General features: G+C 35.7%; 1 protein-coding gene across 3 annotated transcripts; it reads right to left on the minus strand.

The window, feature by feature from the left end:
• Positions 1-202: 202 nt before the first annotated feature.
• LOC126694953 (putative F-box/LRR-repeat protein At3g42770) lies at positions 203-2219 on the minus strand. 3 transcript variants are annotated; one of them, XM_050391513.1, is made up of 4 exons: positions 1828-2219; positions 1097-1194; positions 856-996; positions 203-771 (listed from the first exon to the last, which is right to left on the minus strand). In XM_050391513.1, exons 1-4 carry the CDS (start codon positions 2087-2089, stop codon positions 478-480), a joined length of 795 nt encoding a protein of 264 aa, XP_050247470.1. In that variant the 5' UTR covers positions 2090-2219; the 3' UTR covers positions 203-477. The 3 variants fall into 3 exon arrangements, with proteins under 3 accessions (XP_050247470.1, XP_050247468.1, XP_050247469.1); XM_050391511.1 differs by having other exon boundaries at positions 1097-2219; XM_050391512.1 differs by lacking the exon at positions 856-996 and having other exon boundaries at positions 1097-2219.
• Positions 2220-15343: the final 13124 nt, after the last annotated feature.

Consider the following 15343-nt stretch of genomic DNA (forward strand, 5'->3'; position numbering starts at 1 on the left):
TTGGGAAACAAGTTGCCACTGAATGTTGGTTCTTGTGGGTGGGGTCATTTGCCCGTAGGTTTTACAACCTAGAGGTGAATCCAAAAGACTCTTCTTTAGAAAGGTTCTGTATATTATCCACCCAAAAAAAAAGAAAAAGAAAAAGAAAAAGGAAACTCCTAAGAAAAATCAAAGAAAGTGTAGAGAAAATAAACATGAAGACTTCCAGGAAAAGCTGCCACAATAATTCACTCACAATATATTTTGATATTAGCATCATCACTTCTGTCATATTGTTCCTACTTAAATAGAAAGGCTAACAACATTTTCCCAAGAGTTGGGAATGAATTAAAACAACAAGGCAAGGCAACATCACTACTTAAAAGCACAATAAATCAGACTTGTTGGATTTATCCTTCCTACTTTTACCTGACTTGATTCAAATGAACCACATACAGTGCTTTAGTAACTGAGAGAGAAATCATAACAAAATATACTTCAGTTAAATGCAATTTGACAAGTCCTGGATTCCCTTGGGAACATCAATAACTCCTTGAGAACACGAACCTTCTCCTCTGAATTCATACGAGCAGAAGAGACTGTCATCGTCTTTAAGAATCTTGCAGTCTTAAGGATATGTCGAACAAATTCCAACTCATACGTTGACCCTTTAAATCCTTTAAAATGAAATGTCTGGAGGTGCGATGATATACATATAGGAACGTCCTCATTGAATATCGTTTCAATGATGAAAGTATATTCCTCATCAACATTGTACCATTCTACTTCTTCCTGACAACAGACGATTACTTCAGATAAATTCAGGATTATTTGATAAGGGGGAAAAAAAAAATCCATCATTTGAGCATAACATACATTAAAGACTAGTACTGCAAGATTAGGAGCCTGATGAAGCAAATTCGGGAGCACATCCCACAAAATATAACCAATATGAATGCTTAAGCAAGCCAAATTATGAAACATGGGAAGATCAGTTTTAGTGGCGTAACAGAGGCACTGCACAACAACATAATAATAATCACAACAACACAACTGATTGTCCAAGAAAAAGTAGTGTTTATCTATTCATCTATAAAAAAATAAATAAAAAATTTACCTGTGTTAAATTTGAGGCCAAATGAAGGGATTTGACATTAGAGAGTGCTCCGATGAAGTCCCTAATCTTTTTTCCATAATCTTTATTTGGATCATGATCTACGGTAACGTTGGCTTCAAATAAGTTAGACAGATTCCCTAACAAAATGTCTTCAATACTACAACCTCTGCAATAAAGGTACTCGAGAGCTGGGGCATTTATCTCAACTTTGTACTCCCAATAACGAAGAAAAATTAAATGTAACGTTTTGAGTGTAGGTGCAATGATTTTAATATAGTTATCACGGTCCCTGATATATATTTGTAGATACAAATTTTGGAGGACCGGGCAGCAACTGAGGAGTTTAGAGACAGTGTTATCGTTTGCAAATCGGACATCGACAAGATGAATAGTTTTGAGGCTCGGGAAGCCGGAAGAAGAAGAAGAAGGAGGAGGATTAAGAACAATTTTGCCTTTTAATTTCAAAACTAGTAATGATTTAGCGTAATAAAACAAGGTGGAGGGGAAGTTGAAAGGTTTTCGATGAGAAATGAAGAGATCGAGCTCTTCCAAGTCAGGCGTAATCGCGGTGCGAACCCATGTGTCGACATGGATTGGGTCAGAATCAGAATGCCAATAGAGGCGAAAGTGTTTGATGGGATTCGCATTGTTGCGACCGCGATCGCGAAGAGCCCAGACCCTGGACACGATATGCGCAAACGTAAAATGGTACCTGTTATTATTCCACTGACCTTGATGATTAGGACTTTGCTCCTCCTCATCTGAATAAGGTATTTCTTCAAATTGGTGGCTGTTAAAGTCGAGCTTTGGCACAAGAGTCCAGAGTGTCGTCCACCTGCTCGACAAAATGCTTGTGACAACAGCTTCTTTGGTTGTGAGAAAAGAGAGGACATGGCAGAGGAGAGAGTCCGGCAGATTGCTTATCCTGTCTTCGACCACTGTTGCTTCTTCTGGGTCAGTTGGTTTCAAGCGTTTTGAGGTTGATTCAGCCATTCATTCAGGATTTTGCCGAGGCACAAGTTTAGAATGGAAAGTGAGCTGCGAAAAACAAAAACTACTACAAATGCTCGTCACAAAAGCGCACACAAAAAGAGAGAATACGGGTATATCTTGCTAATGCCCCCCACCCTCCCTTATAAATTAGGGTATTTTATTTGCCCGTTAAGTTATTTTCGCAAATATATTAGATTGATCAAAATTAAAACAGTTATGTGGTCACTTTTAAAATTGGAATATCTGAAATTCACATAACTAAATGTTTCAATATTTGTCACATAAATAATACGTTTGTAGATATAGCTTCATGGGCAAAAAAACCCCCCCTAAAAGTTTCCGTAACTTTTGTGTGAATTTTGTGTTATGCCTTTGTGTTAAAGCCTCGTTCCATCTCACTTTTGTGTGTTTTTTTCTCCAAAAAAATAAAAAAAAACTTGCTCTCCCTTGCTCTGTTAGAGAGATATGAAGCAGATGTTTCATCTTGGGCGAGGCAAGGGCGACGCTACATTATTCTCAGGGGGTTCAAATGAACCCCTTGACTTCAAAAAAAAAAATTTATATATATAAAATACATTTTTTTGTTAGATTAATAATATAATTTTTTCTTAAAAATATTTTTGCACACCCTGACTTAAATTTTGCATGCCTTTATTATAAGTATTTCCAACTCTAAGAATAAAGAGTAAGTGTTTGTGAATTATAAGTGTTACTATTTTTTATAAATTTATATTATGTGTGTGAGTGTATCTAATATTGTTTGTATACATTACTTTTTGTTATAATGTTATTTGTGTGAATTATGATGTGTGTGGATGTTTGTGTGTGCAATATAAATATAATATAAATTTATATAATTTAAGAATTAGGAAATAGAGATGGTTTGTTATATGTGTGTGTATTGTTATCATGTTATAATAACTTTTTGTTATAAAGTTAGTAAAATTTAAGAAAGAAAATCGTAAAGTTAGTGATTGTCCAAGCATTTGATTGGTTAAGTAGACACTAGTGTATAATTTTATGTATAAATGAGTGTGGTTGTGTTCGTCAATAATTAATACAAAACCAATGAGTTTAGTTTAGTCATTTAGTTTAAAATATTTTTATAAAAACAATAACAAATAGATAATAAAAATTGTATAAAAATAAAAATGTTAGATAAACTTAACAAAATAAAATGATTGTAGGCTCATACCTACCCACATTGGTAATAGATACTCATAATTCAAAATTTGAATACTTGTAGAAGGAAATTGTAAAACTTCATGTATTAATTTTTTTTTTTTTTTTTGGTCGGTAACTCAATGTATTCAAGTTCTTTTTTTATTAAAATTTTTAATGAATCCCCTAAACAAAATTCTTGGAGCTGCCACTAGGGCTAGGGAAAAAAAGAAAAGAAAACAAAAAGCTTTTGTCTTTTTTAATGTTGTTTGTTGAAGTATTTTAATTAGATGGGTGGCTGAAAATTAAAATGGAAACCTAAGGAACAGTCATAAGGGATTGTATCTAAGTTTTTTCCATACACAAAAGTGAAGACTTTATGTGAAAGAGTATGAGATTTTGTCATGTAACGCACTCTTTGAAAAGATAATTGAAATACTTTTAAGCCACATAAGAGATAAGAAAAAATAAAAAAAATATGTACATTTTGTTTTTTGGTTCAATGTTTCAAGACTTTTCTTTTTCTTTTTTTTTTTTCTTTTCTTTTCTTTTTTTTTTTTTTTTTTTTGAGGAAACAAGACTTTTCCAATGAAAGAATAAGGATTCTTTGTAAGACTCTTCGATTCAATGTTTCAAGACTTCTCCAATTAAAAAATAAGGACTTGTATTTTCACATCTTGCATTTCTACTCCTTTATATACACCACCTACAATCCTTTATGCCATCTCATCTCAAATACGCACAAACCAGAATGATGTCATTTACCTTCAACCCTTCAATAACACCTACCTAGCTCCAACATTATCGTCTCATCTGATCTTAACTCATGTGAGTTGGCTAAAACCAAGGAAGATGGCATATGTTATTTATTGATTGACGACAACTTATGTTTTGATATTGAAGTTAAACGTTATAGGTTTTGTAAATGCTATGATTGGCTTTGGGTCTTTTGAATTTTGGTGTGAGAAAGCCATAAATGTATTCTATTTTAGAACTTAAGAAAAATAGAAAGAAACTTTCTAATTTATTATTGATGAAATTAGTTGTTTTTTTATATTCTATTTTGGAATTCATAATTTATAGGTTTCTTTGTATTTTTTTACTACCATTTAGTGCAGTATTGTTATAAGCATGGCGATGAAAGTAAAAGTCAATGATGATTTTAGAGTGTTTTTTCAAAAAAAAAAATATAATTGGGATATGGAAGTCCAACTTAAGGCAATTAAATCTTGATAAATGAAAGTGTTTTTAGCATATTTTTCTTTACATCACATTCTCTATATGCAAGTACTTACAAATAATTTTCTTTTGTTGAGATAATGAAATGGGTGTTTGAAATTTGTGGCTCGGTATTTGGTTGTGAAAATGGAGTGTACTTATGGAAGTATTTAGGAGGATGCTTGAAGTTCTGTACTTTTTTAGGATATGAATGTATTTTACACTTAAAATTTTAATTTATAAATTTCAACATCATTTAATCAGTTTTTTTTTTTTTTTTTAAAAGTAAGTTTACAAATGTTATAATATGTTAGTCTCTTAGAAATGTCAAAAAACTTGATTGTTCCAACCTCATAAATCTAGATTAGTAAAGCAATTCCCCTCAATATTGAAAAAAAAATTCTATGACAATTTTTTATTATATAAAATATGAATTAAGAAGATCAAGTTTTAAAGCATTCAACAATATTGTTAGAGAACATAAATATTATACAACAAAATGAGTATTACAAATAAGTCTTAAAAAACATAAAAATTATTTAAAAGGAATTTGCAAAGTATCCGAGCGTTGCATGGGACATTATCTAGTAATTACTAGAAGAAAGAAAGTTTTAGATGATACAAAATTAATTTTAAATACAACAATAATTTAACGTACATTCACAATTCTTTTTTTTTTTTTTTTAATGCAATTTAACAAGAATGACCAAAAAAAAAAACTTTTTTTTTTTAAGTAAATAGTAATACTTATTAGAACACACATAAAAATAGTAATACTAGTATTTTAAACTAGGTTTATAATACATTATATAACCAGAGTCTAAATACAAAAAGGCCTAACCTTTGTAGTTGTATATTAAGGTTATAACCAGCGGACATCCCTTCTGATACAAAGTTATCAAAGTTAAAAATCTTCTAGTGTTCAATTCTGATACAAAGTTATATTAAATAGTCATCACAAAGCTTATGATAGCTGAGCTTCCTAAATGTCATTTGCTATCTAAAACAGATTTTGTGTCATTTGTCATTTCTTGGATGAAAATTTCAGTAGGTTCAAGGCTTGTTCTCAAGGTGTCATGCCCAAGCTATGCTCATTCATTGCCTCAAAACCCAAATATTTTTCTGTGGTTAGTGTTTTAAACTGGGTCTATAATATATTATATAACCAAAATACAACTACAAAAGGGCCTAACCTTTGTAGTTGTAGATTAGGGTTATAACCAACAGACACTAGACACACACAGCCAATGTAGGATAAACATCCCTTCTGATACAAAGTTATCAAAGTTAAAAATCTTCTAGTGTTCAATTCTGATACAAAGTTATATTGAATAGTCATCACAAAGCTTATGATAACTGAGCTTCCTAAATGTCATTTGCTATCTAAAACAGATTTTGTGTCATTTGTCATTTCTTGGAGGAAAATTTCAGTAGGTTCAAGGCTTGTTCTCAAGGTGTCATGTCCAAGCTGTGCTCATTCATTGCCTCCAAACCCAAATATTTTTCAGCGATTAGTGACAACAACTGTGTGGTACAACCCAATACTCATTTGAGAAACATGGTGACCTCTTTCTTAAGCATTCAAGGATTCCATACCTCATGACTTTATTTGATGGTGCCCTTGAAAAGCATCCAAAAAACTCATCCGAGAATGGTCAACCGTTGCATCCACCAACTGGTCTATCTGAGGTATCAGGAAGGGATCCTTAGGGCAGGCTTTGTTCAGATCTATGAAGTCCACACACACACTCATCATTTCCCATTCTTTTTCTTTACCACCACCGTGGTTGCCAATCACTCCAAGTAAAACACTTCTGTTTCACCACTTCTTCTTTAACAGGATCAAAATGTTCTTTAGAAGAACACCGAGGTGGTTACTTTTTAGGGGTGACAAATGGATTAACATTCAAATGATGACAGATGAAATTTAGATCCACCCCAGGAGCTTCATAAGCACTCTGTTAGGTTCTAAAAGTTTAGAATAATTGGCAAATTGTGAACATAAACTTGTCTAGATATAGATCCTAGAGTCTATAGGTTTTATTAGACAATGCTCAAGGTGATTCAAGAACAAGTAAGTTGCAGAAAGAAAAGTTCAGAAACTGCCTGGTTCGATCGATCAAAAGACAGGCTTGACCGATTGAAATACGATTCTGCAGAATTCTATTTCAGCCCAAACTCTACTTAAACGTATTGGGTTTCAAGTAAAACACTCCTAGTATATAAAGGAAACCCTAAGCACGTTTTTATAAGGCTTTTTAAAAAAAGAAGACCGTGTCTCTTTGTATCTAGGGTTTTGTACCCAAAAGCTCTCTCATGTCTTCTACCGGTGTTATTCCTTGAAGAATCTCAAGATCCGGTATTTTAGAAGTTGTTGCCTTCTCTAGTCATCAAAGGTGCTGATAATCTAAACCTTCAAGGGTGGTCTTGGAGTCACAAATAGGAGAGTTTGTGTTGCTAAACTTTTGAGTGTGATCTCAAAGTCATAAACGTGGGTGTTTATGTTTTTGCAAAGGCCAAGGAAAGAAGTAGTCTGTGGACTCGGAGCTATCATGGGGTCATGGTAGTAAGTTTTCTACTCGAGGTAGCAATAGGATGTTAGTGGTCTAAGTTCTATTGTACAAACTTCAATTCTTTCATAGTGGATTTGCTATTTTATTTTGAGGATAGCTAGGTCAAATCCTCCTCAGGTTTTTTACCGGTTTGGTTTTCTTGGATCATCATATCATTGTGTTCCTTATGCTTCCACTGCTTTGTATGATATGATTGTTTTGTTTTAACCTAGATTTGAATAATAAACCTAAGTATTCACTTGGCTAATTAACTAGGTTAATCTGGTTATGTTTTAAGGGGTCTAAAAACAAACACACTCCATGCAAACACATCAATGTTCTTCTTGAGGAAAGCAACCAGTTCTTCCTTCTCCCAAGGAGGCAACTAAACTCCCACTTGGAAATACTTCTCATCGTCATTATCAATGATGATTTTTTCTAACTCTTCACACTTTGCCCCCTCTACCACAATATCCGAGGACGTGAATGCTTTCTTTGGTTGCTATAAATCCCTTTTTGTAAGAGCCGAGGATTCACCCTCATACTGATGTCTAATTGCAGCTACTAAACACTGTCTAGCCATAAACTGACTTCCAATCAACTCTTCAACCTGGTCACCTGAAGGGTACTTCACTTTCAAGTGTAAAGTGGAAGAGAGAGTCCCCATGGCATGAAGCCAAGGTCTTGCCATAATAGCTGTGTACGGGGAATATGTGCCCACCACAATAAAATCTACCTCTATGACCTCTGACCCTACTTGAACAGGCAATCTAATCTAGCCCCTTGGGATAATTGTCTTCCCATCAAACCCTACCAAAGGGGAATCATAGCTGACCAAGTCCTCGGGCTTTAGCTTGAGCCCCTTGTATAGGTCAAGGTACATGATCTCTGCACCGCTGCCTTGATCTACCAAAACTCTCTTCACATCATAGCCACCTATCCGAAAGGTAACCACCAAGGCATTATCATGTGGCTGAAAAGTTCCCACTTTATCCTCATCAGAGAAGCTTAGAGTTGTTCGGACTTCCATTCTCCCCCTTTTAGAATTAGGGATCAAATCCCCAACTTGTGGCCTTGCTATGGACATAACACATGATGGATAAGAACTAGTCCGACCTGGGGCAGCAAGAATAACACTGATCGTCCCCAAGGGTGGTCTTGAGGAAGCATCCCTCTAATGTGCCTCCCAATTTTGACCAGCTACTCCAGGTGATCACGTAAAGTCTTACACTCTTTTGTAGTATGTCCTCAGTCCTGATAGTACTAGCAATGAAGACTTTGATTACACTTCATGGGGTTTCCTTCCATCTTATTTAGCAACTTAAAGTATGGCTCATTCTTTATTTTCTCCAAGATTTGGTGCACAGGCTCCCTGAACACAGTGTTGACTACTTGGGCAGTAGCAGACCTAGTATGTCCAACAAAATCTCTCCTGGGCCAATTATTATTATACCTCTTTGACCTAAAATCTCTTCAGTCCTGGGGAATTACCTTCGCCTTCACCTTTCCTTGTTGCTGATCTTCCTCAACCCGTTTGTACTCATCAATTCGATCCATGAGCTAACGTACACTTCAGGCAGGTTTCCTTGTCAAAGATTTCCTTAAATCATGCTCAGCAGGTAAGCCGACCTTAAACGTCCTTATTGCTACATCATCGAAATTTTCATCTATCTCATTAAACATCTTCCAGTACCTATCTGAATACGTCTTCAGGGTCTCTCCCTCTCACATGGCCATAGACAGCAAGGAATCCAAGGGATGAGAAACCCTACTACAAGTAACAAAGCCCCAAAGCCCTGGTAAGCTTTTGAAATGAGCTAATTGATCCTTCCTCCAACCCATTAAACATCTCATCGCCACCGGTCCCAAACTAGATGGGAATACCTTGCACATTAGGGCTTCATTCTTCGAATGGACAGCCATTCTCTGATTAAAATGGCTAACATGCTCCATTGGATCCATCCTACCATTATACATGGTAAATGCTGGCTGAGTAAACCGCCGAGAAAGTTTTCCACCTTCAATCCTCTATATGAGTGGTGATTTGGAAATTTGGCACAAGGTCCTACTCATAGCATCATTCCCTAAGCCCCTGTAAGACGGGCTTCTACTCCTCTACCTATAATGACGATCCTCATCACAAGAGAAAGACTCACTGGGAGGAGTCCTTGATCTGGGCCTATAACTATCATCATTATCATTAGAGTAAGACTCTAAGCTTGAGGGAGTCCCTCTCCTTTGCTTATGGTGTAACTTCCTCCGTAAATGATTTATCTCCAGCTGCATGTTCTTGGTGTTTTCTCCATAGGACACATGACTCACTTCTAGAATGACTCTTACTTGTATAGGTGGTGTGTACACTAACTTCATGGTCTCTCCTTCGTTGAAGATTAAAGAATTGATCTTGACGTTGGGATCTCACAGATTCTTCACGGTTTGGCCTTGAACCTACCATGATTGAACAAGCTCAAGAATGTTCAATTTCCCACAAACAACGCCAATTGTAAGGACACAATTTGCTCCCAAAGCCCAAATGGATGGTCAATGGCCCAAAGAGCTCAAAACAATGAATTTGTTAGAGAGTTGGCTTGAAACTGAACTTTCACTGAGTTATGTGGATAGTGATCACAATAGGTTACTAGAAAGAATAAACAAATAGTTTTAAACAAGAAAAGTTTTCCTCGATCAAATCCGAGGAAGGTCTATTCTTATATATTTCTTTGAGACTTATACAAAATTACAGTTCTTAGGTATATAGTGATTTCTCTCTAGTTTTTCTGATCCATCCGTCTATAATGGGGTTTCTTCCTTTTATACTCCCTTCTCTTTTTTCATCTCAGCCCACGTGTAGATCAGTTTGCTAGTTTTGATACTTACCCTATCAGCACATTTCTGAAGTCTTTGTGGGTAGTTGTAATGCTGAAAGTTACTATTCAGGTATCACCTCCACATTAATGAGGCTAGGGGGTTAGATGCAAAGCATTTAATGCAATGGTAGCAAGTTTCTTCTTAGATATTTTCCAACTCTCTTTTGTTTTATCCCTCTCTGATATTTATCCTTCCAAGCACGATTGCCTGTTGACCTGTTCTTGATGGATGGTCGGACCTTTGACCTCCACTCTACTTAACCGAGGAGGTACTTCTCCTCGGACAACATCCCCTACTCATCATGACTTGATCTCTTCCTCGGCCCAATATCCATCTACCTTTACTTGTACTAGTCTGTCCTCGGGTTATTTGACGTCCTTGGGCGTGGCCCACGACCTAATACCTATATTTGGGCCCTTCATCCCTATAATAGCCCCTCGAAATTCTACTCTTTCTTTCCTTGAGGAAAAGTGGGATTTCGATTTTTAGGTAACCATACCTCACACGCTTATATTACTTTCTCCTGTGTAGGTGTCTTTTCTACTGCAAAGGGGCATGCTCCTGATGCTTTGGCATTCGAGACGCTTTTAGATATCTTCATTTGGAAGGTCCCTTTTGGAGAAATTAAGAGAACTCTAATTTCACTTCCATTTTGATTTGTTACTCCATCAAAATACATCTTCCATGATTCTAGTTCAATCCTCATGATATCTTCATCTGAGAAGTCTCCTTGAATCTCTTCAGCTTCTTCTGATGAACAATGGGCTAAGTGATCGATAATTACTCTCCCCTTCACAGATTTCTAGGTTACATACTTAATATCAAATTCGAACAAAAGCAACACCCATTTAGCAGTCTTCCCATCTTGCATAGGTTTTTCCATTAAGTACTTCAAAGGATCCATCCTTGCAATCAACAAAACTTTGTAAGCAAGCACATAATGTCTGAGTTTGCGAGTTGCCCATACAAATGCTACACATGTCTTCTCTAATGGTGAATATTTTTCTTCATAAGGCAACATCTTCTTGTTGATGTAGTAAATTGCATTCTCCTTCCTAGTCTCCTCTAGGTATTGAGCAAGTAAAACCCTTATTTCTGTATCTGTAGTGGTGAGACATAACAACAATGGCTTTTCGGGAACCGGTGGGACAAGTATTGGTGGTTTCATCAGATAACTCTTGATCTTCTCAAAGGCTTCTTGGCATTGTTCATTCCACACTGTAGGGACTTCCTTCTTAAGTAGTCGGAAGATTGGTTCACATGTCATGGTGAGTTGAGCTATGAATCTGCTAATGTACTGTATGCTTCCGAGAAATCCTCGGATCTCCTTTTCAGTTCTTGGGGGCTTCATCTCTACAATTACCTTGATTTTGTCATGATCAACTTCTATTTCCCTCTAGCTTACCATAAACCCTAGCAATTTTCTAGATGTGACTCCGAAAGTACATTTCTTTGGATTCAACCATAACTTGTAGAATCGGATTCTTTCAAAGAACTTCCTCAAAGTTAGTATGTGCCCTTCATGGTCTTTGGACTTCACTATCATATCATCAATATAAACTTCTACTTCTTTGTGGATCAAATCATGTAGCAAAGTAGTGGCTGCACGTTGGTAAGTTGCACTAGCATTTTTAAGGCCAAATGGCATGACCTTGTAACAATATGTCCCCCATGGTGTAATAAAGGAGGTCTTCTCCATATCTTTTAGAGCCATCTGAATCTGATTGTACCCTGAAAATCCATCCATAAACGATAGTAAAGCATGACTTGCTGTGTTGTCAACCAAGACGTCTATGTGAGGCAAAAGGAAATCATCTTTTGGGCTGGCCTTATTCAGATCTCGAAAATCTACACACATTCTGACATTCCCATCCTTCTTTGGTACCTGAACCACATTAGCTAACCACTCTAGATAGTTGGCCACCCTCAAGAATCTTGCATTGTACTGTTTCTCCACTTCTTCCTTGATCTTGAGAGTCCACTCTGGCTTCATTCTTCTTAACTTCTGCTTGACCAGCTTCATGGTTGGATCTGTTGGAATGCAATGCTATACTATATCTGTATCGATCCTAGACATGTCTTCATATGACCACGCAAAGACTTCCTTGAACTCTGTCAGCAATGCCACTAATGCATTTTTCTCTGAAGTGGTTAGGGTATTGCCCACTTGTATTATTTTGGGTTCATCATCAATTCCTAGGTTAATGGGTTGGGTTTCTTCTTTTATGGGTTCTAGGTGTCCATGTTTTAATTCCTTATTATTAAGAGTTTCTTTATCAATTTCAGAAATAAAAACATTCAAAGCCAATGAATTAGCAGAATCAAAAATCTTATTAAAAGGGAAAGAGTTCTCAACAGACTTAACAGACTCAATAGACTTAACTAAATTAGACTTGACTGGAAAACTATCACAAACAAACTTAACAAGAATAGAAATACTAGCAAAAATAAACTCAATAGGGACAGAAATAATGTTCTTGGCATAGGTGACTGGCTCGGCGGTCTGGATCTTCTTGGCAAAAGTGACTGACTTGACGGTCTTGATCTTCCTCACGGAGTCTTCCATGGGGTGGGCGGTTTCCTCCCATGCCTAGTTCTTCAACTTGGTCGTGGCTTCAACAATGGCAGATGGCTCCTAGTAAACTCCTTCTTCCCTTAGCATCAGTATTGTGGGATCTTCCTCCATATAATCTACAGCTTCTTCATCAATCTTCATGTCTGTAGGCTTGTCGGCCATCAAATGTGGGGGTTTGAAGTGTCTCTCCCCCTTTGTGATGTAGGCAATTTTTGTTGGGTCATTAGGATTGGTGTCTTGGGGTTTGAAGTGTCTCCCCCCATTTGTGGGTGTTAGGCTATTTACTTGGGGTTTGAAGTGTCTCCCCACATTTGTCGATGTTGGGTGATTCGATTAGGGCTTGAAGTGTCTTGTAGGTTGAATGTGGGGTTGTGATGTTGCAGCAGCAGAGTTTCTTCTATGCTTAAAGGCTTCAGTATTGTAATGGGAGTGATAGGCTTGGAACTGGAACTACTGGCTTGAGTGTCAGGCTTCGGTTCTCTTTGTAGCCTTCCTTCAGATCTTAAACCAAATTCTCCCCTAATGACAGGCTTAGTCACATAACATGCAATGCAATTTTAACCGGGACCAACCTAAGGGTAGGTTTTAAGTTATTACATTGTAGGGTGGGTCTGTCGTTTCATTGTTTTACATAGCTAGGACATTACACCTCCCAATTAGTAATGTAATGAACATTACGTTGGTCCGAATGACATGCATGGTTTGTCCTTTACAGTCAACAGAAAATGATCCAGTGACTTTAGGCAATGAGTTGGTGAGTTCGCCACTGGATACCCAAATCTAATGAAGACCGGTGATCCATGGTTACTAGCACCACAAGTTGTTGAAAGGGGTGCATACATATTGTTTGGATGGCACACACTATGACAGCTAGGGAAAGATTTTAACAAACAATACAAATAGCAACATATCATACAACAAAATATCATATAACATAATAAATAAACAAACAACAATATCACGCAAGACCATGCAAAATAGGGGTACATATTTGGTCACTTAAGTCTAATACGAAGCTTAGCCCTCAACATCTCCAATGTAGTCGCCATTGTGGGTGCCTCTAAAAAAAAGAGAGATTTTTGGAGTGTGCTTTTTAGGGCATCTCTCTTTTCAGGTAAGTGGTGTGGAGTCGCCACTTATTTTTTTTTAAACAAAAAAATAATAATAATAAATACAAATATACATGACTGAATAGTTCCTTCATTGATTAAAAAAAAAAATACATTTAGTAAATTGAAAATTACATGGCTTTGGGTCCTAGTTACAATCTACCAAAATAAAAATAAAGACAAGGCTTAGATCTACATATCCAAAGACCTAAATTTGGAGACTAGGTTATGGAATGGGAAGGTGTTAGACACCCATTCTACCCAAACAGAGTCTCGTCTTCTAAACTCTCGTGACTTATGTACCCTTTTATGCTTGCTATGAATGATATGTTGCACATGAGAAACAAAATCTAAATCACATAAATTTATTTATCAATGTATCCTCTTCTTTATTTAAAAAAAGATCAGATCTGTTGTTATGAGAAAAAAAATTGATTTTGGTTTATAAAAAACTAGATTTGTTTTGTGATAAAAAAAGATTTGTGTATTAAAAAAATCAGATCTGTTTTTGAGTTTTTTTTTTTTTTTTTTAAAAGTGGTTTTAGTTTTGTAAAAGACCAAATCTGTTTTATGGTGATAAAAAAAAAATCAGATCTGTTTTTATATGTTTGAAAATATGAAAAAGATTTTTTTATGAAGAGAATTTCATTCATAAAATAAATTTATGCTATATGAACCAAACAAAATAAATAGCCATAAACACAATCATGCATGATCTTTTTCTTTATTTCAAAATCTGCATATGTTAAAAATTAGATCTATATCTAAGGAAGATACAGATTTGCATCTAATGAAGATGCAAATCAGTTTTTGATTTGAGAAAAATTCAGATCTGCATCTAATGAAGATGCAGATCCATTTTTTGTTTAAAGAAAAATTTAGATCTATATCTAAGAAAGATGCAGATCTGTTTTTTATTAAAAAAAATTCAGATCTACATCTTAGGAAGATGCAAATCCGTTTTTTTATTAAGAAAAATTAAAATCTACATATAATGAAGATGCAAATCCGTTTTATTCTTAGAAAAAGAATTGATTATATGCAGATCTTTAAAATTAAGAAAAAGATTACAATTGCAATAAAAGATTCAAGATCATGCTTTAACAAAACAATAATTAACACTTCATACTGTAGATATTTGACACAACTAAACTAAAAAAAGCATGCATGCATCATTATAAAAGAAAGGCATAAAGAAAAGGGTTAGAAAGCAACCTCTTGCATGAGCACTCATCTACTTGGGAGGATGTTTTAGGGTTCAAAGAAATTTATTCAATTATCTTTGAAACTTAAAAACCCTAATTTCAACATAAAATATCATAGAGGGAATCAACAAATATGTGCAATTTGAGAGCATAAATGAGTGTGCCTCTTAGGGCGTAAAAAAGTGTGTTGAATTATGAGATCCCGTCTCTATTTATAGAGGCTGGAAAACTCTAAAAAATAGCTTAGACGATTAGAATGCGAATCGAGACTCGTCTATCTGCAAAAAAGTAAAAAAGGGTGTGCCTTATCGTCACCCAAAAGAGATTGGGCCAAAGCCCAAAAGAGTGCTGAATGGTACTCTTGGTCACCAAACGTACTTTTGTGTTTGAGTGCGTTTTGGACTCCCTTTTTAGGGTTTTTTTAGCCGATCCTTACATCTAGATGTGTTTTCATTCGTATTCTGAGATTTTTCATCTCTTTTCTGGATAATTCAGGTCTTTTCAGGAATAATTATCTTGTAGATAAATACCCTAAAATAAATTTTGATAAAGTTTAAATTATCTAC

Source organism: Quercus robur, chromosome 8, assembly GCF_932294415.1.
Source record: "Quercus robur chromosome 8, dhQueRobu3.1, whole genome shotgun sequence".
NCBI classification, from domain to species: Eukaryota; Viridiplantae; Streptophyta; class Magnoliopsida; order Fagales; family Fagaceae; genus Quercus; species Quercus robur.